The sequence below is a fragment of the Meleagris gallopavo genome, chromosome 5, assembly GCF_000146605.3.
Source record: "Meleagris gallopavo isolate NT-WF06-2002-E0010 breed Aviagen turkey brand Nicholas breeding stock chromosome 5, Turkey_5.1, whole genome shotgun sequence".
In the NCBI taxonomy this organism is placed as follows: Eukaryota; Metazoa; Chordata; class Aves; order Galliformes; family Phasianidae; genus Meleagris; species Meleagris gallopavo.
In genome coordinates this window covers 4,428,903-4,456,208 of record NC_015015.2, presented here as the reverse complement: position 1 = coordinate 4,456,208, position 27,306 = coordinate 4,428,903, and the positions used below count along the sequence as shown (strand labels likewise).

Sequence of the window (27,306 nt, the reverse complement as noted above, 5' to 3'; positions counted from 1 at the left end):
CGGCTGCGAGCGCTCGGGAGCCTTTCCCGTCGCTGCTCGGCTGGTGCCGGAGCTCTGTCGCCGAGAGCTGACTGTCTGCGGGCGCCGCTTTCTGCTGCGCTCCTCAGCGGCTGCTGGGCGAATGGCTCTCCTAAATCGTGCTGCTGCGGCTTAGAATTGCGTTTCTTGGTGTTTGCTGTGTGACCCGTGTAGCTAAACGTGTGCGCTTATCCCACGCTCAGCCAAAGCCCCTAAAATTAGTTTAATCCTCGGCCTTTTTTGCTTTGGAGCCTATTTTAGTAAAAGTACCTTTTGTGGTGTTTCGGTGTGGAAACCGACTGGTATTGGTCCTGCCTCGGGGATTATGCTGGGCTGCGATGTGTGAACTTGTTCTCATTGCTCCGAGGAGCTCAGTGCTTTAAGGTTGCCGAGCTGGGAACCTGTGGCTCCAGGTGTTGGGTTTCTTTCTGGACTCGTGGCAGAACCTGCTCCTCCACGTGTCTCTCCTCCACGTGCTTTTGGGAGGTAGCACACCATATCTGGGTTTGAGGCCAAAGCACAGCGCTGAATTTGGCCGTAGGGGCAGAACTGCGATTCTGGAGGGCAGAGCTTTTTGGGTCGATGTGTGATGTGTTTGGGAATGTGGCAGTCAGGCATGTGGTATGGCGGGGATGGGCTGACAATTGGCCTAGCTGAACGTAGTGGTCTATTCCAACCTTAGCGACTGTGTGAGGCTTCCAGGCATCGGGCTGTGTAGCCTCAGCAGTGGTGCACAGGTCTGTCTCTCTCAGCTGTCTTTGTAAAAGAAGCCTCAAAGGCAAGGTAAGGCATTAAACAGGAATCAAAGCAACTGGAGAGGTTTGGGTGGAAAGTGTAACGTGTACAAAATGCACAATTACTGTGTCAGTTCTGAGCGCTGGTGATGGGCAAAGAGTATCAATAGCTGTGTGTTCTTTCAAGCTGGTAAAAAATGTTTTTTTCCTTGTCTCTTTTAGGTGTTTGTTTGAATACATAGAAGATGATGACAAGCGTGCCTGGACAATTTTACGTAATTAACACCTGCTAGATGTGCAAAAGGCAATTATTGCTGTGAAGTGTTTACATTGATTTATGGGAGGAAGGTGGCCCAAGAGAGGGATGCTGATAATATCAACCCAGTGGATTAAATGCACATTTACACCTTTATTGACATATAAATTATCCATGCCAGGAATGCACTGAAACGGCTGCTGATGGGGCAATAATGTGGCACAAAGTACTGGGTTTGGATTCAGCTCTGTCATCCTTCTGCAAGGCACGGCAACGGGATTCTGCATCTGAGCTCAAATAGGGAACAGAGGCTTACAGACTGTCTGCCTGTTAGAATAATGAGCAGTGATGGCAAGTGAGAACTTGGAAGGATGATAAAAAACATGGCTGAGGTCTGAAGGAGTTCTCTTGCTTTTTTTTTTTTTAAATGACTTTGAGGTTTTTGTTGTTGTTCGTACTATGGATTTTTAGAGAAAGCTGAAAGAGGCCAGAGGAGTGTTTGTAGCTGGGAAATGGAACCTGGCTCTGAATCCAGCCAGCATCAGAAGAGAAAGCCAGTGACACATGGACTGGAAGATCAAAAAAGGGTAAGTGACAAAAGGCAGAAGGCTTCTGCTTAAATTGCTGCATGAGACGTGAGCGGCAGAAGAGCTTCTTGTAACTCTTCTGTCAATTACAATTGCTGCTAACTGTGCTCAGTCGGCTGCAGATCTCTCTTCCTTGCTAGATATTTTCACAAAATTGTTGTCTTCCTGTCCGACTCGTTGCAGTATACGAAGCACACTGCAAGGAATACTGTAGTATGAGTGAAGGAGGGGAGAAATCCCCAGAATGCTGGAGAGTTGTTGATGAAGAGGCTTATAATGAAGTGAGGTCTAGTGACTTTTGCTAAGTCTGGTTAGATCATTGATTTGTTGTGGCTTTCACTCTTATTGATATCACTAGAGAGGCTAAAAAATTGCTTTCTTGGGATCTGGCCAGTAACTTCACTGGAAATGTGGCACGCTTGTCAGTGTCCTGATTGTCCTGATGATAACGTTATCATTTTTGTATAGTTTCTAGACGTGTCTCTGACTTGAAACAACACAAAACACACAGTGGAACATAGGTAATGTCAGCTGCCAGATCCTATTTTGTGCAAGGGCTTTCTGGAAGCCTAGTGTGTCAAGGTGGTATTGTGTTGTTTAATAATAATTGATTGGCTATGTGTCTTAAATTGACCTAAATGAAGTTGCCATCTTGGGAAGAATGTGGCTTGCAAACAGCTGAGACTTCTAAGTTGTTTTTTTGGCACGAGTGAAGCAAACGATTACACTTGAAATGCTTGTACTGTGTACATAACTTGTGTTGTTTTCCCAGAGCGTTTGTTGATTTAAAAACAAAGAAACCCAGTCCCCTGTATTTGGCCTTGTGTGAAGAAGAGCTTCCTTTTTGCATAGACGTGTGTGATTTTTGTTGCATTTGAAATGAGTTGGAAGCAGAAATGACCACCAGCTGTTTGAGATGCTGCCGAATATTGGTGAGAGAAACTGTGTGTCACAACTTCTTCAAGTCTGCTGCAGAATAACAGTGGTTTTCATGTTGCTCTGTTAGAAATCAAAACAGCCTGGAAAACTTGCAGATATGAGATAAAATGCAGCTGTTTCTCAGATTTAAGGAGCACAACCATCTCAAAGCCCAAAAATATATTTCTGTTGCACCAAGCACCAAGCACAATCTATCAGCTGATAAGCTGACAAGGTCTTCCTTCTGCTTTTTCAAGGAAGTGTTTTGGGGCCAAAGTAAATCAGTAAGAGTTGAAATAAAATCCTTCTATTGATTTCATTTCTGAAAGCTGCTCCTATGTTTTTTTTGGTTTTTTTTTTTCCCCCTCTTTAAATATACAACTGTGTACTGCATATTGTGTGTAGTGGGAAAAACATTTGGGACCTGAGACACTAAAGTATACAATAATTGTCCTGATGCATCAAGATTAATACGCAATTATGTCTGCCTCTCCTTGCTGACAGGGATAGAAGCCTACATCTCCCATCTGCTCCTGGCTCTGGGTATTTGGTGCACATGTACTATGGGGCCTCTGAAAGTATAATATAACCCCAAGTGAGGCTCGGTGGCAGCTGGGATAACATCAATTGGTCATGCTTTGCTGACATTCATTTTAACTCGAACTCTAGCCGTCATGGAGATTATTAAATTTATAATGATATATGTAAGATCCATTTTAATGGCTCTTCGTGCTTGGGTGATCTCTCTCACTTCTGTTTGCAAAACAAGTCTTAATAGAGTATTACGTTTCATTTCCTATTGTATTTTTCAGGTTACTGAGGAAAGCTTAGCTTAGGCTTGTGTTTACTGGGAAAAATATTTTTGGAATAAAATGTTGATACAGCTTGGCCATTATTCTGGAGTTGGGTAGCAGTATAAACTGTGATGTTCTTAATCTTTGCGTTCTTTGATTTCTGATTGGAAAAAGGGTGTGTGTGATCCAGGGCCAATAGAGTTAATCACCAGCAGGCACTTCTGGTACTGAAAAATAAGACTTGTGCTGGAAGGAAATGAGACCAAGCTCATTTTAAATCAGACAGACACTTTCTTTTATAGTGGTATATTTTATGGGTATTAAGTCAACCTTTCTTTAGTATTTTTGAACTGCCAAGAAATCTGTGTGTATATATACCAGCCAATGATGGATCTGGCATACCTCGTCTAAGTGAAATAACACGGAACTGGGTTGGCATTTCTGGTATAGAAATAAAGTGCTTAATTTTACTTTTTTCTTCTTGTAAGCATATTGCTAGATATCTACATCATATTGTATTGATTGGAGTGAGATAACATTTAATACTTGTGTCTATTGTGTAGTGGTATGAGGCTTTGCTATCTGTGTTTTGTCCGATCTTTGAGAACTAGAAGTTGGACTGTTGGACACTGCTGAGTTCAGAAGAAGCAGGTTCTTTGTGCTTTCTGTGCGGACTTCAGAAGGGCTCTAACGTTAACGTTCAGGGTATCGTGGCATCTAGCAGCACAACTTTTTTGGCTCTAGTAAGAATTACAAAGCTGCATTCCATTCAGCTTGTACTAGAGCAGTACAGAACGTTCCCCACGTCTGCATTACTGTACATGGGGGAAGCTGATATGTGGCTTTTGGAGGTCCAGCTGGTGCTTGTGCAGATTGATGTTTTTTGCCTCTGTTTTCTTGTGTGGAAGCGTGTAAATGCTGTACCTAACTCCAAAACCAGATGGAGTGTATCTGGATGGGTTTTGTGAGGGAGGTGTGCTGGGTTGTTATTATCATTACATTTTTTTTCAGTTGACTCTTCCCAAACAGTTATCGCTGAAGGAGTCCATCCCGATGTGTTCTGGTTGATGATAATTGTGTGGTATGATGAGAAGGGGATACCTCAAGAGCAGATAACAAAGTTCAAATAATGACTTTGCCTGATGTGCAGAGACTCTCTCATATCTGTCAAGTTGTGTTGAACGACACGTACATCAGAGTAAATCTAGCTTCAAAGAATGCGTTGGAGTGTTTCAGGCTAGGTGGGTTGGCATGCTTCCATCCTGTTTTTGACTGATGATGCTAGATTAAATTCTGTAAGTCATTTGATTGATTGAAAGATTTGTTCTTTTGTTGATCAGGGTTGAAATAACTAACAAAATCCTGTGATCACTGAGACCCCTCTTCTTTTCCCCTTCTTGAGTAAAGCTGCTTGAGTTACAGTAGCTTTACTCTGAATGAAGAATTTACTGAAGAATTTATACCAAGTTCTGAGGAAGTGAAAAATATCAATGTATCAGCACAGCAGCTTTGCCAGAGAATGTAGCATACCCTTGTAGACCATGTGGGTGTGTTTTGCAAATCCTGACTCCTGAAGTCCTTCCATGTGTGAACAGTCCAACATGAATTACCGAATTTCTTCAGGTCAGTCGGTGCTGCGAAACGAGCTGTGTGTGTTTGTCCATTGCACAAAGCAGGTGCCTGTCATTGCCTGTTATTTAAAAGATGCAAGTAGGTAAGCCTTAAAGGTTGTTTTTAATTAAAGTGTTTTTATAAAGCAGGCGTGACTTTCAGATAACATACACTAGAACTCATTAGCGTGTAGGTTCCTGCACGATCCTTTAGAAATACGTTCATTATTATGCAAATGGATAGCCCCTGGCCTTGAAGTAATTGTCCTACGAAGAAAATCTGGGCCACAATATTCTTCAAACCCTAAATAGCCAGGAACCTCATATTGGACAGTCAGATATTGCTTGTTGTGATGTCTGTGCCTGGAAGCAAGGTTGATATCCCTGAGGTCTGCTATCTGTTTTGATATTCGTGCCGAAGGAAGCGGTAAGAAAGGCAAAGGGAATAGAAAGAAGGGGGAAGGAGCACAGAGGAAATAATCTCTGTGATAAAACTGACTTATTTACTAATTTAATGCCTTATTGCAGGGCTAAGCTTACCTCAGGGGCCTTGCAGAAGGGGAGAGGCATTAGAGAGGCAGACACGTATTCATCAGCACTTATTTCCATGCACCAAGTGTTGGGGCTTTCTCTCTACTTGTCTGTTTCTCTGCTGTGTATAGTCTAGTTGGACAGCTGTGTTGTAAGGTCGCCTACGCTTGCAAATTGCACCAACTCTTAAATATTTAAGAAAAAGTAATGGCAATGTGGAGTAGCAATAAAGCTACTGCATATTCTTCAGCGAAGAAATTAAATTTGTGTTGTCTGTAGTGCTAGATCTACATCTTTAAACATACCTAGTGATGCAGTTTGTGGCTTTCTAAAATGTTTCAGTGCAGACGAAGGAGTTTTGTTAGCAAGGGTGAGAGACATGTTTCCTAGCTACGTAGTTCTATTGGAGAATCACTGTCTGTGAATGAATTTAAGTTCATGTATTATTTTCAAAGGATTGCTAACAAGAATATCAAGAGCACAATACAACCAAGTAGTAAAACAGCTGCATTACAGGTGAAAACTGATACATGTGATAGCTTTGTCTCAAATTGTTATAGGTTACCTGTGTCTAACTCGGTGTCACTGGCAGGAAACTGCTAGACTAAGCTATCTTAACTTATTCTTCCAATCTGGAATTTGATTGTGAAGCAGTATCTTTATGCTCTTAATGTTTTCTGTATCAAGCCATCATTTTCTTTATTTGCAGAATAAAACTGGAAGAAATAGTACATCTGTGCCTCCCCCTCTTTTTTTCTTCTTCTGTTTTCCTGCACCACTCTTCCCCATGAACAGTTCACTCTTTATTTCTCTTTTTCTGGCAATGAAGAGTAGCCCAGAGTTAGGACAAGGCATGATCATAGATGGTAGAGGCATACCTATTGCAGTACAGGAGAGGTTGATCTCATGCATGTGCCTAACGAGACTTTTCTTCTGTTCCTTCAAGAGCCTGCTGCAGCTTCTGATGGGAACCAGACCTGGCTTTGGGAGCCTGCGTTTGATGGGGAGAGGCTCCTGGGACATTCCTATAGCAGTAAAATACAGTGAGAGAACAAGCCTTATTCTCTCCTTAACAGCAAACTCATTCATCTGTTAGAAAGGAGCAAACCGACTTGCACGTGAGCCTGTCCTTGAAGCATTAGGCAAAAATAGAGTGGTACTGAGGACTGTGATTCCTCTTCGTGCTAACTGGATGTGATGCGTGGATGTCTCTTGAGGCTATCACACGTTGATGGTAATAAATATGTACTCAGACTTGTGTAGCTATTTTTTCAGCATTGTGCACTTAAAAAGAAGATGTACTCGAGGGAACTGAGGGGCTGGGGAATAGCTTCCAAGACTGGATAATAGAATAAGTTGAGATATCAGTGCAGAAAAGGTAAGCTTGTTACGGAAAAACCTCTTAAATAGGTGGCAAGCTAGAAACCTACGTGCTGCAAGCAGTTAGATTGTACCATGTTTGTTTATTTTCTGAAGTCTTTCAGTTCTTCGTCGTGATGACAGCAGCGACTATCAGATCTTCAGTAACTTGGAGGATTTTGAATAAACAACGTGCATCTGATAGGAGTACTCAAAAAATGTAACAAGTCAGATGGAACTGCCTGTGTTATTTGGGTGTATTTCTCTGAATTTCCTCAATTCAAATGCCTCCTGTTGTCTTCATTGATTAATCTGTACTATGTCAAAATAATTAATTTTTCAAATGTCTTAGACTTATTGCTGTGATATTCAGAAGTTGTGAGCTTTCCTTGGGCACAGTAGGAATGAGAGGTTACAGACCCGAGCACAAAACTACAAGGCTTTGGAAGGGACCTCAAGAATCATGAATCTCCAACCGCCCTGCCACATGCAGGGCCAAAAACTTCCTCATTTAATACCAGACCAGGCTGCCCAGGGCCCCATCCAACCTGGCCTTGAACACCTCCAGGGACGGGCATCCACAACCTCTCTGGGCAGCTGTTCCAGCACCTCACCACTCTCATAGCAAAGAACTTTCCCCTGACATCCAACCTAAATCTTCCCTCCCTCAACTTTAAAACCATTTCCCCTTGTCCTGCTGTTTTCTACCCTTTCAAAGAGTTGATTCCCCTCCTGTTTGTAGGCTCCCTTTGGGTACTGAAAGGCTGCAATGAGGTCACCCCACAGCCTTCTCTTCTCCAGGCTGAACAAGCCCAGTTCCTTCAGCCTGTCTTCATAGGAGAGGTGCTCCAGTCCCCTGATCATCTCTGTGGCTCCTCTGCACCCTCTCCAACAGCTCTCTGTCTTTCTTGTACTGGGGCCCCTAGACCTGGACACAGGACTCCAGATGGAGCTTCACAGGAGCAGAGTAGAGAGGGACAGTCACCTCCCTGTCCCTGCTGACCACCTCTCATTTGATGGAGCCCAGGATACTTTCTGAGCTGCAACAGCACACTGCTGGCTCATGTTCAGTTTTTCATCCATCAGGACCCTCAGGTCCTTCTCTGCAGGGCTGCTCTCAAGGACTGCTCCTTCCAGTCTGTATAGATGCCTTGAATTCCTCCGGCCCAAGTGCCAAACCTTGCACTTTGCTGTGCTGAACCTCATTAGGTTCACCCGGCCCCACCTTTTGTGTCTGTTGAGGTCGCTCTGAATGGCATCCCTTCCTTCCTTCCACCGTGTCAACCTCACCACTCAGCTTGGTGTCATCAGCAAACTTGCTGAGGGTGCACTCGATGCCATCAGTGTCGTTGATGAAGATGTTAAAGAGCACCGGTCCCAAGACCAACCCCTGGGGGACGCTGCTCGTTACCGGCCTCCACCTGGACACAGAGCCATTAATCACCATCCTCTGTCTATGGCCTGTCAACCAATTTCTTCTCCATCGGGTAGTCCACCCGTCAAATCCACATCCCTTCAATTTGGAGATAAGGATGTGGTGACTCACTGGGAGACTAGCAGGAACTGGGCTTCCATTTCATTAATTGCGTTGGCCAACAATGTAAAAGACCAGACAGTGGGAGTTTAGTTTTTGAAAAAGCTGTGCTCTTTCTGCATCAGCCAGAGCTGAAGGCTTGATGAAAATCAATATTAAATACTAGAATGAGTGGAAGTGGCATTGGTTATCTGATAGTGGTGTGAAACTGTGCTTTAATGTTAATTAGGCTGACAGCTTCTGTGCCATTAAATGCAGAAAATCATCTCCAAGCGCCAGGAGGGATCTTACTTGCAATTGTGTTTAATTATTGATGGGTTTAGGTACCTACTCCTCTCTGTTGCTGTGAAACTCATGTTAATTTTGTGTGCTGTTATAGTGCTGAAGAGCTGTTCGTGCCATGACCTAGGTGCTTGAGTCCTGGAGTTTCTGGTTTCTGTGATTACAATCTTTTTCCCTTGGAATTTGCCTTTCAAACCTGCATGGTTTCACTGAATGTGCTGATCTGGGGAGCTGAGGTTCAGCAGTAGGAGTAGCTTGTCTTTAAACTCCTTTTCCTTTAAGCTCCTCTCCTTGACTAAATAAAAGGAAGATAAGTTATACTACTTATGTGTTAGGACTGGAACACAATCTTCATAAATATTTATCAGGTGGGAAAATAAATACATGGATGCATCTCTTTAAAGTCAAAGCATAAACATAATAATCATCTGGCAGAGGATGAAAGTTGGGTACAGGGAATGATTTTCACCTTGTGTAGACTCTGCATACACTTTGAGTGTGGTGCAGCCTGTTGAGACACCAAGCTGAATGAAAACGTGCAAAGAGGGAAACTCTATAGGTGGATGATGGCTTTGGGAGGAGGATGGAACAGTAAACTTTGGGGCATAAGGTTGAATGTCATCCATGCTCAGTTGCTGAATCTGAAGTGAAGGTGTTATGATGGAATCCAATGAGTCTGAGCACACCTGACAGTTATGGAAATATGACAACGTCATGTCTGTTGATCCTGTAACTGGAGAGGCAGCGCTGTTGATGGAAAAAGCTATCAACTACAAATCTGCATGGTTCTCCTGGCATTCCTAGCCATCAGCATCTTTCTGTGGGAAAGTTCCTGAGATAATGTAAAAGACTTCTGCCTATTGGCAGCCTGTTTCTAACATGGGATAGCAATCACTTCAGAAAGCAGCTTGGAACTTCCAAATGATGGGGTTGAATGATGATAGCAAAAAAATCCAGGTGTGGTAGTATATATTGTGGCCAAAAATGTCATAAACACAATGTCTTGTTGATGGTCTTCTGTAACTATTCTGTCTTCATTTGACCTGAAAGTAATGTATTTTCAGCTCATTGTGGCAGCTGTTTTTGTTTTCTGTGTGTATGAGCACCCATTTAAAGAGCAACGTACCAGCTCCTGATAGGTCCACTGAATCTGGCCGGCCTTCTGTAGCCTTCTGGCACCATGGGTCCAAGGTTCCCATTCCCTTTTATTTCTTCTGCCTTACCGTGGTGAATCTTGACTGTGTTTGTGCAGTAAGAGCTGGTGAATACGAAGTACTGATACAATCATGGCTTTGAACCTCTTTGTAAAGGTACACCTACAAACCAATTAAACATGCTGGTTAATTTCTCTTACTCAGTGTTTTTTAAGTAAGCTTCTAATTTATTTCATGGTTTCGAATGAACGAGGCAGTACTGTGAAGTATGCATCCTTCTATGAACTACAGTAGCAACTAAGCTTGCAGCTGCCATAGTAAGCCTTTTCAGTAAGAGTACTTGTAATGTTCAAAGCAGAGAGAATTTATTTTTCTCTTTTTGCAGGGAACATGGTTTAAGTTGGAGGGTTAAAGCTATCAGAAGGGCTAAACAAAGGCAGGTCTCTTCTTAGCTCTTCTGGGAGTTTGGAATGGCAGAGTTTCTTGTGTAAGAAAATGGTATGCTGAAATTTTTCTACTGCAAGTCATTTCCTATAATGAAGAGTAGTGACAGCTTTTGTTGCCAATTAAGATTATTAATCTAGAATGTTTTTTACGTCATTATAGTTGACTTAGAATAATAGAATCACTAAGGCTGTAAAAGACCGAGTTCATCCAATCCAGCTGTCCGCCTATCACCAATAGTTCTCTCTAAGCCATGTCCCTCAACACAACATCTAAACATTCTTTGAACACCTCCAGGGACTTCTATCATCACATCTATTCTTCAATAAATAAAACGTGGGTTCCGATTTAGGATTTTTTGTTGGCATTTAAATAACGAGAACAGTCTACTTTGACTTCTATGTAATGCCTGTCTGAGGACTTTTTGTAATGTAGTGTCTTTTCTGCAGATAGCGTCAAAGGTAAAATAAAATGACTGTGTTTAATAGGCTAGCTTTATCCATACCACTTAGAGGAAAATATGTCTGTGTTCTTCAGCAAATAAATCAAAATTAAATCGTAGACTCCAGGATCTTAACTGTTGTGGGCCTACAGTCTATGCACGTTGTCAGTCGTATTGCGCTGCAACGCGTGTCATGTAACTGTGAGCTGACTGCAGCTACAAACCCTCTTGAATTCAAGGCTTTCATAGGCAGACCTCCAGCATCTGATACGCTGCCTCATGTTGAACTCTGGAAACCAACAACTGTTCATAACTATTGGTGATAACTTAATATCCGTGTGTTTTTCTTTCTTGGCTACCTTCCCAGATTCCATAGTGATGAGTAGTCATCTTTGCAACCTTTCACATTGTTGACTGTGATTATCAATGTGTTGTGCGTGCTTTCATTGCATCAAATACCAATTTTTTGTTATTAGGAAAAGAATATCTAATTAGGGAGCTAATGCAATTCATTTCACACGCTGTAATTTAGGTATTGCTTTTGGAAAAGAGTAATGAGTGGTAGTATGCTGTAGGATTTTATAATGTTGTGGGAGTAGAATATTAAGTTGTTAATTTTATTGATAGCAGCTTCCTATTATAGTGGCTGAATCACGACCGTATGAACATAGAAGCATATTGAAAAAGAAATTACCACGAGAAAGAAGAACTTTAGGATCAGTAGGTGCCTTGTATATTCTTTTTAATGATAGATAGCAAGTACTTGTAAGGAAAAGAAAAAGCGAGGTGACTATAGTTCAGAAATCTTATTTTTGTAGGCAAAACTGCATGAAATTGCCAGTGTGTGCTGATAAGCACAGAACGCTAGATGTTTATCTTCTAGGCATTGTGTAGGAAATGTAAAACTGATGATTGGAAGTTGAGATGCACAGTATTATTGCACTTGGGTACCTTTCATGTAATTACACTTCATTCAGTTGCTATAGTACGTCTTTTATTGATGGCACGTAACCTGAAGCTGTCTTTTTTTTTTTTTTTCCCTTTTCTGAAGGTGCTGGAGCAGATTGCACCTCAGGGTATCTCTGCAAGATAAGCAATATCTAGGATGTAAAAGAACTGAGCTGTGAGTTGCTAGATCATCTATGATGAATTTCCACACCAGATTTTTCATGAAATGAAGTTAATAGCTTTTCTGCTGTGTGCATAATTGTCTTTTGAACTTCTTTACCTACTGGATTCCTAGGGATCTTCAGTGTTTTGACACTTGCACTGTTTATTAATGCAGAACCTGTAGTTTCATGGGTTAGATAATATCTGTGTACATATTAATTTCTATTCACATGGCTAACGCCTGACACATTTAATGGGTATTCTCTCTGGTTTGTGTCACGGTGACTTCATTAACCATGTTGAATTATGCTATAAATGTTTGCAGGGCCCTGTTGCTTTTAGTGTTCCATGGGGAATTTGCATTGCAATTGACAGGGATCTGAGTGCAGAAAAGCTGCTTGAGTGGGCATCGTCTGCTATTTCAGGCAGGCAAGCTTCAGTGGTAGGGGGAGATATATATGTGTGTGTGTGTATATGTTCTATATATAACTGCTGATGTACTGGTGGGGCAATCAGAGAAACAGTTATTTTGGGGACATACTGGTTAGATGGGAGGAGGGTTGTGTTTACTTTCCTATGGTGGAGATTTTTCTAATCCAGAAAACCTCTGGTTTGGAGCAGAGACCAACTGAGAAAATGCAGAAACTTTTCGGTGGAACGGAGGGATGTGGGATAAAGATGGGAAGGGCCGTGAAACAGGATTGTGGCTGAGAAAAGACAGCCGTGACTTTCTTTTGCATTCCTCTCTCGTGTTTTGAGCCTACTTCAAAAACCTGACTAAGCTGATATCTTCTAAAAGGTTGTTCTAACTGTGTGCCGGGATATGTGCTCAAATAAAGCTGGAAAAAGAAAGGAAAATGTGTTGCACAGAGGAATGATTATAGGGGTCTCATTAAAAAAGATGAAATTATTTACTCTTGCACTGAGCGTTTGATTGTGAGCTGTATTTCAAAGTGTATTCATGCAAGGAGAAGGAAAAAGTGTTCAGGTGCTGAGCAGTCTGCATCTTTGCCTTCTGTTTTATTCCACAGCCTTCATCCTTCTCTTTGTCTAAATAGAACATATGATCTCTGGGATGAGGACTCCCTCATCTCTCTGTGGAAGGGCACACAGCATACTTGTGCCATCAATATTAGGTGATGATTTTTGCTGCAACTTTTCTGTCCGTAGAGATACGCTGTTGTTTTTGTGACTGTGATCGTCTCTGATCCTTCTTTTTCCATTGGAAAATGAGAAGCAAGAAACATGGCCCAAAGCAGCAGTTTCTGGGTGTGCTGTTTCCAGTTATCTGGATGAGGTAGGTGAACTGTGTTGCATCAGCAGTCTGTTCAAGGCTGAGAAACAAAGCACAGCAACTGGTGGAAAAGAAAGGAAAAAGATTACAAATTGCTGTGGTAGTTGACTTTCTGTGGATGGAAGGAGTTTGTAGTCTTTTCACAATTGAGCTTGTATTCTTGTGTGTTACTGGAGGCTGCCAGTACTCATGGTAAGGCCAGTGTTATTTCCGTGACTACTTGTAGCTCCTGTGTGAAAGTCAGGCTTTGCCTTTTGTGCCCTGAATTTCAGTATGTGATCCACTGAATAGTTGCTGGTTTCAATGCTGGTGATTATGTTGATACACTCTAAAGAAAAATGAATTTTCTCATTTTAGGCCTTGCGTAAGGGGCTTTATAATGCTCCTTGTTCCTTCTGGACTTGTAGTTGAAGTACCATTGCAACTCCAGACCCGGCAGAAGATCCTACAGCATGCAGAGATAACACTGAGGGGAGGAATGTGTGGTGCTCTGGCCACGTGCTTGCTGAAGACTTGCTCCTCTGCAAAAAGCAAGAAGACTTGCCAGAGAGCACCAGGTTTTTCCACTGCTGTGTTTACAAAGATGTACTTTCTCAGCAGTACAATTGCTTGCTGTTAAGAGCTTAGAGGTGAGGACCTAGAGGCACAGAATAACATGAAAAATCCTGTGATTTTCAGCCACAAAACACTGCAACATTTTTCCATCAGGAACATTCAGATTTCCGTCGCGTTGCTTAGAGTTGGATGCTGTTTTGCACAGGAACAAAACTTTGATTTCGAATCCAGAACTGGCCATTCTTAATGTGTAAGCAGATTGCTCTATGGCACATTGCTTCAAATATGATTTGAGGAGATTTGCTGTTCTTGTCCTTTGCAAATTAGTAGCTTGGACTGTAATACTCATGCTGAGTTGAAAAGATTCTCTATCTGTGAAGGAATTGCTAATTTGTGATATTGATTCAAACAGTGTGAAAATAATACAAATATATTTGGCTTCTCAGTGCATTCTTGAGGTTGGTGTGCTGCTACTGGAAGATGAGCATGGCCACTTGCCAATCCGGCCCTTCAGTTTCACTTTACAAACGTATGTGCATCTTTGATATTGCATGATGCAAGGGATTCCCTTCTAGTACTGTGAGCCTGGCTGAAGTGCACATGGTAAGGGTGTGATGGACAGCACAGGAGCTGGGAAGAATAAGTCTTATTATGTAGGGCTTTTGGCTTGCTTAACCTGTATGGTTGGTAGCTGAAATACCTGTCTTAGGCCAGAACAACCTGTATGACTTGTCCTTGAATATGCATCTTGAAATGTAGACAAAAAAACTGAATCCTTTAATGAATGTAGGCTTTGATCATGCACTGTCATCATGCTCCCCACTAGATGCCTGTGGCTGTGCTTTGCCGCTTCAATGTGCGGTCCGCACTCCTCTGTTGTTGAGTGATAAGGTCTGGAATTGCCAGAAGGCCAGACAATATTGCCACAATTCTACATCACTAGCAGATCGCTGCAAAAAGTAGTTCCTGAGCCATTTGTTGGGCTGCTTGGTGCAGAATGCTCACCTCAGATGCTTTGAGATGAGGTTAGAAATTCTAACTTTCAAACTGTTTTTAGATTGTATCTTAGTTTTATTCGATCGCTTTTCTAGGTTTTTGAATGATGTTAATAAGCAATTCTGAGCAAATATTTTTTGAAGACTTGGGTTCTGTAAGTCTCCATGTTTTCCAAGAGTTGGAGTATGAATACTGGAAGACTTTCTATCCTATGATTATTGCTGAAAGTTCCTTTATTTATTTAATTATCTTATTATTCATGCAGTGAACCAGAGAGAGAATTAGCAGGGATGTGGTCCAGATTTTCAAGTTTCGGCTCTTCCATGGGAAGGTTGCTCAGTGTGAAGCTGTATTAGCTTATAGCTCAGCATAAAGCCTTGAGTTCACTGTTGGTGTGTACTATGTCCCATAGGCTCTTCTGCAAAATAAGAAGCTTGAGTTAAAACGTCGGTGTGCTGTGCTATGATGGGTGTATGAGGGCTCGCTCATACGAATGTTTGATCAATATTTTCCTTATTGAGGTCATCTAGGTGGTAACATATGGTTTATTAACACAGAAAAATAGAAAGCAACTCTTACGGATGTTTCCCAGCGATGTGTTGTGTGTCCTTAGCGTTTTCAGTTCAAATCTAAGGCATAATAATTCTCATACAGCTCTGAATTAGGCATGGTGTTGGTCAAAGTGGAAGCAGAGCTGTGCGGTAAGTGCAATTACCTGCAGATGTGGCTGGCAGTCTGTGCGTTGAAACGCATCTATTTCTGTGCGTATCGACGGAAACATGCATGATTCATGAGGATGGGTCAGGGGAAAGAATTAAGCAGCAAAGTAGAAAATGAAAGGGATATGTTTATAGCACGCTGAACCGGGATGTGTATATACACATGTACTTCCAAATTGTGCAATCTATATGTATAAAACACCCTAGTCTTTCATAAATATTTGTATGCTTAAGCCTATCATTTTGGTTTAAAGTATGTAATCTACCACAACGAATACGTTTTTAGACCTTGGCAGGCCTTGCCAAATGATTACTTTGACCAGCTGTTCTCACTACTAGAAGAGCTTTACATTTAATAAATAAATAAAAATCACAGCCTGTTTCCTTGCTTGAGTATCACTGGAAGACGTGGACAGTTGCTCTGCAATTAGCTGCCTACTCATTTTAAAGGTTAGAGTTGCAGTGAAAATAATGCATTTGCTATATGAGTTTGTACTTCAAAATCTATCTTCTGCCTTCCTAAGTTTCTGGTACACAGTCTGTTTCTTGAGTATTCTGATTATTTATTTCCATCCCTTTTATTTAAGGGCTGACTCTAAAGCAGAATGTTCAATGGAACCCACTTTTGTGATGAAATGCAGTGCTGATGTGCTGTGACCTCTTCTTGATTTGTATTTGTCAGTGAGAGACCATGGGGGTGTTTTGGTTGTGGTTTCTTGCAAGTTTGTGGCTTTTGGAAACTTCCTTCCATGATAAGTTAACCCTTGATTTTAAATATTAGCCCCAGCTGTGTTAGTGTTCATTGAGAACACGATGAGAACATAATTGGAAGTGTAGGGTTAACACTCCGTTTTCTAAGCTTCAGATGAAGCTCTGTTGTGTTCTCAGTGACCAAGAACAAACCCAAAGTTTAAAAGGTTAAAACAAGTTTTGTTACAGCAGTCGTCGATGTATAATCGCGTTGTGAAGTTTGTTTATACGAACGTGCTTTGTTTAAGTGACTAAGTTGGAGAAGTCTCTCTACAGTAGATCTGCCTTGGTATAGGCACTTCAGGGAAAGGAATATTGGTATGGCAACTTCCTATTTCCAAATACTTACCCTTGTCTTCCTGCTGATACTGGTTTTTTTTGTTGTTGCTGGTTTTTTATTTATTATTTCTGGTGTTCTCTGTGCTTGTGTTGGCACAAGTATGACTTCAGGTAAAGAGAACATCTTGCCTATGGTAGCACTGATAGCTTTGCTAACAGGGTGTGTGTGCCCTTCTTCTGGATAGAAAAACACGCTGATGCCCATTTGAAGAGATGGGAGGACCTGGAAGATAAATTCAGTAGTTGCTAGCTGTAAGTCCAGAAAGTAAACCTAGAGGGGAAATGGCTTTGGCACGTTTTTCTACGAAGTATCTTGTGCTATAACACGGATTTACTGTTAATATGTGGATCTGCCTGACATGTAAAGAGATCCGGGAACTGTTTGGATTTAGTTTGGTGCATGTGAGTGTTGACTTGGCTCCCATGTGCTTTTTTGCTGGTGGCAGTTGCAGGCACGTGTTTGCAGTGCATTGCTGTGGGTTGAACAGTTACAGCTGATGAATGAATTTTAGCTGAGCCTTTCACAAAGTGTGCTCTGTCCAGCTGTTGGCTGTTGCAGCAGCCTTCCTTGGTCACAGCACCCACACCACACTGTTAGCTGCATGCTGGTTGTTTCACATACCAGATGCACATCTCATCCCATGTCTCATTCTCACCGTGGAGAGGTAGAGAAGCAGTCAGACCCGGAGCTTGCGTGCTCAGCAGAGAGCTCTGCAGAGATGTGGGTTGGCACTGTTGCATCCTGCTGGCTCCTTGCAGCTGTGTGTGGAGAGGACAGCTCTGTGCCCATGGATATGTCACATCTGAGCTGGTATCTTGGAGGGGCTGAGGAGCAGTCGATCCAATCCAGTCATTATTTATCATCACGCTTCTTTTTCTCTGCATGAATGACATTATGTCAAGCATACAATGAATGCATCCATCCTGTTGGCTCAGGCAGAAATAAAAACAATACAAAACCTGTCCTAGCTGAGGCTTGTTCCCTGCAGTATGAAGACCTCCTTGCCCCACCTGTGACAAATCCCCCTCACCTGTACTCAATGAGGATAGGAATGTTCAGATGGAGGTGCTGTTCTTTTGGTAACTAACTAACACCAGTTAGCTGGCTGTGGGATCGAACCAGACCTAGAAGGTAATGAAAGGATCCAAGTTTCACCTGCTAAAGCGTTTCCTTTGAGATTGTCAGAACTGCATGGGTGCATTTATGCATTTTTCCTTCCTCTCTAATAAGGGCTGAATTACGAATTTGAAACGCTTTCAACGTTCACCTTTGCATGGCAGTGACTTTAAGCAGGGTAAGTGCCCTACTTACTTCTGTCTTTATGCTTATTTATGACAAAGCACATTTCTGTTTGGCATAACTGAGGACTCGAAGATCAAATGCATAAATTCAAGACACCTTTGCAGCTGCTCTGAAACTTTGAAATTGCAGTCGCTCCGACTCTGAGCTGAAATTATTATTTCTTCTCACAGGAGTTAAAGAAGCTTTGCTAGTGGAAAAAACCTTGAGCAAGGCAATATAATTGGTTTGGCAGCCTGGAGTCTGTTATTTAGCAAGCCTTCCCCGTAAGGCTTTATCTACAGAATAGATCCCGAATGAGAAATGAATAATCCTTTGTGTAAACACAAACAGATACCGCGTTATCACTGAGTGCAGCTATTCTCATTTAGTGAGTTGTGTCTGAAATCCAGAATGGAAGATGAAAGCAGCAGATAAAGCTGAGCGTTAGCAGCAGCTTATGACTAAAAACATTAACGGTGCATCGTAATAGTCAAGGAAGGACTGTAAACAGTAAGGGTATAAAGAGCCAAAGATTAAGGTAAGAAGAAAGTAGAAACAAGGGACCTGGTACTAATATCAAGAACATACAATGCTGCTGTACTGTGCTTCTAAATATCTCTTCTTGTGTGTGCGTGACCCTGGCAGATATGCAGCAAAGAGCTGCTGGGACTGCTGCTGCGAGATGGTGCTCGAGAGCTCAAAAATCTGAGGGAGGTTAGAGGGGAGGGGGAGAAGCATTGTGATGCTGCTGTAGGTGAGGATTTCTGGCCAGAAGCTGAGCTTAGCTTTGAGAATACTTGAGTTGTTAGCACTGGTGTCCAGCTGTGTCCGGTGTCCTGGTGTCCAGCTGGGTGAGTTGGGTGGTTAGGGGAGGGACAGCTGTACCTGAGGTGTGCTGGGGATGGAGGTTTGACCTGTGATGGGTATGGCACTGGTGGCCTTGATGGGTGAATTCAGTCTTCCAGATACTACTGCCTGATGACTTCTCCCTGTGTAAAACATCTCAAGCCTACTCAGAACTTTCTATACCCATGTTAGTAAAAGCAGATGACAGCAGGTTCTCCTTAGTAGTAACCAGTAATCAATGGAGCTGTAGATCAGAGACGTGGCAATTATAGCACACAGACTGCTTGGAGTTACTGCATTGTATTTTTCCCAGTTCCTTTGAAGTAGTTCTTTACCTTCAGAATAATGTTATGTCACTGGAAGAAAAGGTATATTTTATTATATTTAACATAAAAATCAATATTGTAACACTCGGGTTATTATTTTTTTTGCCTTCAAAATACTGGTGGGACTAAACACTTGGCAGGTCAATTCATAGACGACAACTGCTGCCTTCATTTTTGCTAAGGGATGGAACTAAGAAAAGCTAATTTATTTTCAGGATATTTCAAAGGATGAGTTTTATGCATATATGGTATTTCTTCCTGAATTGAATGTTGGTATGAATACAAGAGAGATTGTAGCTTAGCTATTCAGCATAATTTTTTAATTAAAGAATGTTACTTTAATTTTTTGGAAGATCTTGAATGTTTATACTTATTTGTTTGCCAGATAGATATACAATCATAGCATTAAAAGTAAATGCTGGAGAATGGAAAGAGAAAACAAAAGTAGAAAATTGACTCTAGGAAATACTGCCTGTATCTTGATCATAGTTGGTTTCTGCTGCTGGAAGCATACTTGAAGCCCACCTCCAATTTCTAGAGGTGTGAATGTGAATTCTGGAGGAATGAAAGTTTAAAAAAAAAAAAAAAAGACATGGTAAGAAAACTCTCAGCAGAACTTTTATGCTTGTCTTTTGCTCCGTATTCCTGCTAAGAAGTGGATGCTCAAATATCTTTATATCAGGACAGAAGGAAAGGGAAGAGTACCTATTTTGGATGAAACTCCTAGCAGCTCTTGTTTATGGAATAGTTGTGTGAAAATGCAAACTTCATTATCAGTAATGATAATTGCTGAAAATTGCTTGCTCTCAAAATAACTATTACCACTTGGCTTGAAATCTATTGGCAAACATCTCCAGCTATTTAAGATCAAAATAGCACTTAATGGGTTTAAGTAATCGATAGTCCCAAAGACTTCTGAAGATCTTAGCCCATAAAATATTCATAGTTTATGTTTGTCTTTTAAGAATCTGCTCAGATTGTTAACACATTGCAAAGTGCTAAGTTTGCAGAGTGCTTCTATTAAACGATGTTAAGATGCTTACAACAAGTACAACATGTTTGTTTTCTGTATTGATGTAAATAAATGCTATTTCCATTCTCTTGAAGTATGTAGTTACTTTGAAGCTCAATATAGAGTGCGCCTTGCTGACAGGCTCATTTTACTGAAGGATGGAAAGCACATCTTTTTTGAGTCTTCACATTTGCAGTCACGTAATTATTTCTCACCTAAAATTTGCTTAGGCATGTGCTGTTTGAGCTGGTTGAGGCGCTGAGAAGCATTAGTGGGACTGCAGGTGGATGAACGTTGGGGTACATTTCTGAAACAGCGCAGCAGCTTTCCATTAATAACTTGTTTCAGCTGCCCAGCATTTCAGTAGAAGAGGGACTTGAGGGTGAGGCGTGCCTGCTCCTCAGATGCCTGAAAAGAGTGAACTGCACTGTAGGACTGTGGTGCCAGTGCAGCAACTTTGATAGAATGATAGAATCATTAAGGCTGGATAAGACATCTAAGATCCCCAAATCCAACCCCACCTCCATCATGCTCACTGACCATGTCCCTCAGTGCCACATCTCCACAGTTCTTGAACACCCCCGAGGATGGTGACTTCCCCACCTCTCTGGGCAGCAGTGCCACTGCATCACTGCTCTTCCAGAAGCGAAATCCAGCCTGAGCCTTCGTTGCTGGCAGGCAACCGATAAGAGTTTGACTTTGCAGCTCGTCAGTTATGGCTATTGGGAATGGTAATGATCTGCTGCTGTTGCTGCATTTGCTGCGTTTCGTTGTCCCTGTTCTTCCTTTTCCTCCCATTTGGGTTAGGCCTCTTCTAATTTTAACGTTGTAACTTCCCGTCCTTCAGAAAAGTGCTGTGCTTGTGTAGCCCTGGGACAAGTTCCATTCTGGCTGCAGAAGAACAAGGGCAGCCAGGGCAGGCGAGGGAGGGCTCACATACAGGAATATCAGAGCCTTGGTTCTAAGTACATGGCTTTGGTTCTGGCACCAAGTATTGACATCAGCACTGCAGGACAGTATGAAAGGCATTATATATTCAAAGGAACAGCTTTTTTATTTTTGCTGAATTTCTCCCTGAAGAGTAATACGTTCATAAAACACTATTCTTGATTACATCTTAAGCTGGTATTAAGTTTCTAGGCACAATAAAAATAGTCAATAAACTCTTTGCTTTAAACTTTTCTGCTTTGCCTTCTGGGAAGTGTAGAGTTCTTGTGGTAGGTGGGTTTGTGTCCTTCCTGTGCTGAGTTGGTGGTGTTTTTGCCTCAGATGAGCTGGGCCAGTCCCTGCTGTAGCCAACTGGAAAATCTGCATTACATTTCTACAGCAGCTGGGCCCTTACAGTGCTGGCTTGCAGCTGGAGCACTCGTGATAAACATAACAATGGCTTTAAAAAAATTGCTGGTGACCTGTCTTTAAGCCTGTATGAATACCTGATCTGAGAGTGTTCAGAATTCATTGTATGTTTATGAAAACGTAGTAGATGTATGTACAGAAGAATGGGCAAAAATTAACTACAGCAAGGAGCCTTTTATGAAGTGATTGTGGACTAGCATGTGTTCAGGCTTACTCATTGTCTTTTGAAAAGGCAGAGCCATAAAGGTGAGGAACAGGGGAAACAGAGCTTGACCTTGTCAGGGGTGTGCTTGAGTCTTGCCTTGGTTGCCTTACAGGCTGTGCTCTTGGATCAATGAACGAAAATGCTTCAAAGTGACCTTTCAGCATCCAGTGCCCAGTAAATGGGGCTGGCTACACCTTGCTCAAGTCTTCATTGTCTGCCAGAGACAGAACATCATAAGGGTGTTTTTGTTCTTTATTTTCTACATGCATAAACATTGAAGGGGAAATTGCTATTGATTGAGAGAGCAAGATCTTTCTATCTGGTCAGCTTTCTGCATTACTTTAACAGCTATTTTAGTCATACAGGCAGTTCTGGTTTAATAGCTTCCCAGTCTTCATCCTGTGTACAGTAAATGAAATGATTATGATATTTTTGGTTTGTTGGTGCTCAGGTGCTTTCAAGGTGGAACTGATGGCTATACACAGCTCCGGACAGACATGGAGTGTTGTAAGACCTTTGCTTGGAGCATGTGGTATGGAAATGCCCCTGATCTGGATGGTTGAAGCATAACGATGGTCAGAAAGTCAGTATCTGAAAAAAAAAAAAAAAAGTGAATGAAGTGATTTCTGTATCTAGGGAGCACCTGTCTCTCAAGTGTCACCTACATACATACAGGTTATTTTTTTTTTTCTGATGGCAGATCGGTCTTGCTATCCAATACACTCGTTAAGCTTTACTTATTGTCCTTCCTCGGTAATTGCATGTTGAATGGCACTTGAATAGGAAAGCTGAGAGGCTGTCCCATCCATCCTTTGAGCATGGTGGATTTTCAGTGGTAGTCTGAAGTTGGAAGCCATCGTTCCTTGGCCGTGCAGCAGTAATTATACAAAGCAGTGTGATGAGCTTGCTGGGAGACCTGCTGGGCAGGGTTCTGCCTGGGGCTGGGTGCTGCAGCACTGGGAATTGCTGGAGGACAAAGGCTAGGAAGGGGGTATTGCTTGTCTGAATTGCTGCTTGACGTCCTATATGCGTGTTATACAAGTGAAATAGATTAAATAAAGCTCCTAATGGATTTCTTTCCTTGTGTATTCCCTTGTTTCTGGCTGCAGAGAAAACATCTTTTTTTGGCATGTCATAGTAAGCTCTGCAATCATGCCACAAGCCGTTTTTTAATTAAAGTTGCAAAATGAAATGCTTCTGCCTTCCTATTTTGAGATCCCTTCCTTCCTAGCTGTTCTGGCTTACCTGTCCAGTGCTAACACTTAGCATCACCTTAATCTTACCTCTTTTGCTGCAGAAATCCTGTTGTCTCTTGGGAGGGTCTGTGCAAAAGGCTTACATTTGATGTCTCACTAAATATTTAACGTTTAAACTTGGTGGTTTAGCTGGATTACTGTATGTACCCCATTTTGTCTTCATTCTGTATTATTTTTTAACCATCTAAGCTTTCCTTGATAGTGCCGCATATTTCACTTACTCTGCTTTTCTTCGTGCATTTTTTGATGCAGATGCATAGGCATTTGCTGGAGTCTCTGCTTTGCTGTCAAATCCTTCTGCCAGCCTGTCTGGCCGATGAGAATTTACATCAGGCTCCTTCAGTGTTTGTAAATAGCCTTGATGTAAGTCATGCCACGGGAAAAATAACAAAAAAAGATCTTGTGTTGAGTGCAGTCCTGATAAGATTGGTACATCCCTACATCAGTGTAATTTAGAGAAATAGCTCTTGTGAATAGAATTTCAACTAAACATCCCCATGGAAAAAGGGTAGTTAAATTAAAATGCTGTTTAAAAGGGGATAGCACTGAAGGCACAGAATATAAATAGAATACCATAGTGGAAAACGAAGCTAATTGTGGGAAGTGCAGTGTGATAAGGTTCTGCTTCGGTTTTGTCCCTACCTGTGTGTTTGAATTGTATTCAAAACTTCAGTTTTACCTCGTGTGAACTTGATGTCAAGATAAATAACACCACGTCTGTGTAAATGTCAGAAGTCAGTCTGACCATAAAGGTTAATCTTAAGAACTGTTATAGTGCAAAGGGGAGGAAAAATAGTGTCTACACAAAGCATTGATGGAACTGCAGAGTCCTTAATTCTGGTATTTCATTTCTTCTTTTTTTTTTCAGTTTTTTACTTGGACATTCTCATGTATGCAGAGAGGTACCATGAATCCTTTGGGCTGTGAAATAAACCTTTGCTGTACCTTGAACAAAGTATGATTTCTCTCCCCCCATTTAACATCAGATAATTAACAGGTCCCAGATTTGCCTGGGTGGGTTGGAAGCCGTGTGAGACTGGGACCTCTGAGAGCTCCCCAGTGGAGAACATCTGCAGTGAGAGCAAATGTCCTTTGTGCCTGCTGTGATGGACAGTTTGCAGCTGAGCATCGCATCCATGAGCAAGGATGGATGTGGCCGAGAGCTGCTGCGATGTGTGTGCCAGCCAGCCAGCTCCAGCTCGTTCTTCTCCAACCCTGGTCGCTGCTGCTTGATAATTGTGATTGGTTCCAAGATGTTAAAAGGCTGTACCTCTAGCAGTAGAGCTCTGAACTTGAGGCTTGAACACATCACCTTCAGCTGGGAGTTTTTTTCTTTATCACCTGGATGATGTTTGGCTTTGTCATCTTCCTCCCTCAACTAGGTGTGCTCAAAACTCTAGAATTAATAGTGTATTGAGCTAACTTTCCATACGATGGCCAATAGGAAACACAGCATCTCAGCTGGATGTGAATATTTCAGCAAATACCAATTTAAGGCACTCCAGGAATCTTTTGGTATCCTTCCAGTTCAAAACATTTTTATCTAATCTGCTTTAAAAGGAGCAGTTTCTTAACATAATGATTTTTTAATAGAAAATCTAGGTAGAAACACTTGTGCAGGGACTCCTTGCTGTCCTTTGACTCTGTTATTGATTTATTTATCAACAAAATGCATCTAGCACATCTTGTCTTTGCTTTTGTGTCATACGTTTGTGTGCTCCCATCTCTTCCTGGCTTCGTACCACCACCAGTACCCTTTGCATGGAAAGCTGGCCGTGTTAGTGCTGGTCCCAGCCTGAACCTCTGTGAGGAGTTGGAGAGGAGAAGGCAATGGCCATGTATGTAGCAGTGTGCCATTCTTTAGCTGTAAACCCACAGCTTGGGTGCGCTGGGGAAAAAAAGGCTCTTTGCAGCAAGCTGAGACAAGGCGCCAGCCGGATCCAACCTGCCAGAAGCAAGCTCTGACTGCTTTCACAAATGGAAATCAGGTTTGAGAATCCATGTCTGCTTTGTTGGTCTGAAGGATCCCAAAAGCTTTAATTGCCAAAGGTGAGAGTGGGTAGTGAGGCTGATAAGCAAATGGCAACTGGCAGCTTGCAGAATGGCACGGACAGCTTGCAGTATCCGTCTCCTTAGTTCTGTTTGGACACTTCCCTGGTTTCTCTGGCGAAGAACAGAGATGTGGCTGCAGAGGATGTTTTAGTCTTCAGCTTCCTGGAGTTGTTCATGCCATGCCATGCAGAGTATAAAATCTGAGTGGTAGCATCATATTGTCCTGAGAACAAATAGGTGATGAAGGAGCTGATGCTTGATTGCCATGTATGTGTCCTGTTAGGCATGAGGAATTGGTTTCTCACCTCAAGTTGGGGGTCTTCTGGTGTCCCAGCATGTCCTTCACTCAGGCTTGGGGGGGGGGGGCTTGAGTTTAAACACCCCAAAGTAGCTCTCTTTGGGAGCAACTTCTGATGTTCTGTCTTGCTGTGATATGTATGCTTTTTAGAAGCCAATTCTGAATAAGCTTTGCTCTGATCGTTTTTAGGCAAAATGGAATATGTATGTGAGAGAACACGTGACTTAACTCTTTAGAGCTTCACGTGAACTTCCTGTCCTAATCTAATGCAAAAAGCAGGGGAGGTGGGAATCAAGATGCGGGTGTGTGTGACGACTTGTGCTCCTGTCTTGTAGCACCTTAACGCATCACTTATTTTTGGGAATCCACCAATGTTTCTGAATAGCATGGTTTTCCCAAATGGGAGGCTTAGAAGAGAACATGGGAGCAGAGGTTTCTGCTAGGCCACGGCTGCTGCTCCAGGTAATCTGGAATGCTCTAACCCAGCTCTCCCAGAACAATGCAGTGGTTTTCATCTCCATGATAAATACTGAGAGGGCATTATGGAATGTAGTTTAGGGAGAAATAAGATGCATTGAACATACTGGGTGTATTGAACATACAGCTTAAGCTTCATTCAGTCACTTCTGCCTTTTTCTCCTTTGTTTACTTGAACTTTTCTCCTTCAGATTTTTCATAAATAAAGATGACGCAATCATGTAAAGTCCCGGGATCTGTGAAGTTTGTTTTTCCAAATTCAGGATTTTTGGAGCTATGGGTAAATATTCTTTTCCTCCAGTTAGCTAGTTAGTATGAGAGCCTTCCATACCTTTCCTTTGTTGTGATTTAATAGATATGGGAGTTTAGAATGGGATTTTAAGAGAAAAATCAAATACTGCCTTTAATAAAACCATCAGCTTTGGGGAGTAATTGTGTGTACTAAATGTCATGGAGATCATTGTCACTTCAATGCAATACTGGTGTAAATGAGCGTTATCTCAGCGTCTCCTTTTGGCCTATTTATGCCTTTTTTTTTCCAGCGAAATTCCTGTCTGAGCTAGAGCTGCTGCTGGATGACAGAGCAGCGGCTGAGAGGACGCAGGCAGCTGACATAACTTATGCCAATCTAGGTTCCCAGGGGATAAATGCTCAGCTGGTGCGAATTACCACAGCTTCGTTAGAGCAGTGAGTGCTGTCAGGCTGTCCCCAGCTGACGGTCCAGCTCGGTGGCTCAGTGCTCGTGTGCATGGACAACGTGTTCAGCGTGGTGCTTTCAGGCTCCTCGGGCCTCTACAGCCCCAGAAGGAGCATCGCGAGGACTTGGGTTGCATGGCAATCAGGCACAGCAGTGAGATGCTGCATTGCCTCTGCTGGAAGTTCACACATGTGCCCTCTGCACCGTGTTCCGTGCTGCTCAAGGAGGAGCAGGCCGAGATCTAATCCAGCTGGAGCTTAAACGCTCAGATGAAGCGTTCCCCCATGGATGACAGGCTGAGGGCTTGCCCACAGAGCTTTCCCATTTCTCCTGGAAGCAGAGGGAGCTGGAGAGGCATGGCGTGCTGCGCTGTGATAGCGTAATGCTCTTACGGAGCTATTTGTATCGCAAGCTGCTTTTGCAGGCTAATTAGACGTGCAGAATTTGCAGATTTTGCCTTATTCAGCTTTTAATTAACTCTGTGTAATAAGCTGTAAGCACATTAATATCAACAAAATACTTGGTATTGTATTGGTAAGTATTCAGATGATAAAGCCTGAAGTATTGTTTTCACACAAAGGCTATAAATAATGGGAATCTCTTTTATGAAATTGGAACATGCATTTGGAATAATCCTCCGTTTCCAACAGCAGATCTCAAATAATAAGCCCGTAACCCAAGGTTGTTGCGTGAAGATTTTTAACATTGCATGCGTATTTTTAAGTTTATATTTTTAAAAATTGATAGATTCATTTGCATTCCCGAGCTTGGACAGATGGTGTGATCTGTAACAAAATACTCCGCAGAATACTAAAGAGGATCATTTCGGCACCTATCCCTTGTAAGCCCGTCGCATCCAAAGAGCGAGGGGGAGCTCAGACAGACCTTCCAAAGGCTGCAGTGCTGCCTGAGCATCCGCAGGCACCGGGCAGCTGGGAGAGCTGGCTGCAGGATGGCTCCCGGAGGAGCGGGTCGTGATCAGTCTCCTCCACCAGCAGTTGCAGCCTGGGGGCAGTCTGTGCTGCGCATGGTTGGAAAGCACCAGCTGAAATGGAGCCCACTCCTCCTTCTGT

General features: G+C 42.3%; 1 protein-coding gene and 1 long non-coding RNA gene across 4 annotated transcripts in view; both read left to right on the top strand.

Moving 5' to 3' along the window:
* The window catches only part of NAV2 (neuron navigator 2), a 332,145-nt gene that overhangs the window by 18,922 nt on the left and 285,917 nt on the right, over nucleotides 1–27,306 (top strand). For all 3 annotated transcript variants that reach the window (XM_003206105.4, XM_010710730.3, XM_010710731.2), the window contains one exon: nucleotides 975–1,595. In XM_003206105.4, coding sequence (XP_003206153.1) covers nucleotides 1,521–1,595 — 75 coding nt within the window. In that variant the 5' untranslated portion in view covers nucleotides 975–1,520. Of the gene's footprint in view, nucleotides 1–974; nucleotides 1,596–27,306 lie in introns of those variants that run through there.
* On the top strand, nucleotides 13,467–25,761 carry LOC109367631. The gene is made up of 3 exons (XR_002114875.2): nucleotides 13,467–17,558; nucleotides 17,658–17,721; nucleotides 23,578–25,761. It is a non-coding gene; the product is annotated as an uncharacterized LOC109367631 (long non-coding RNA).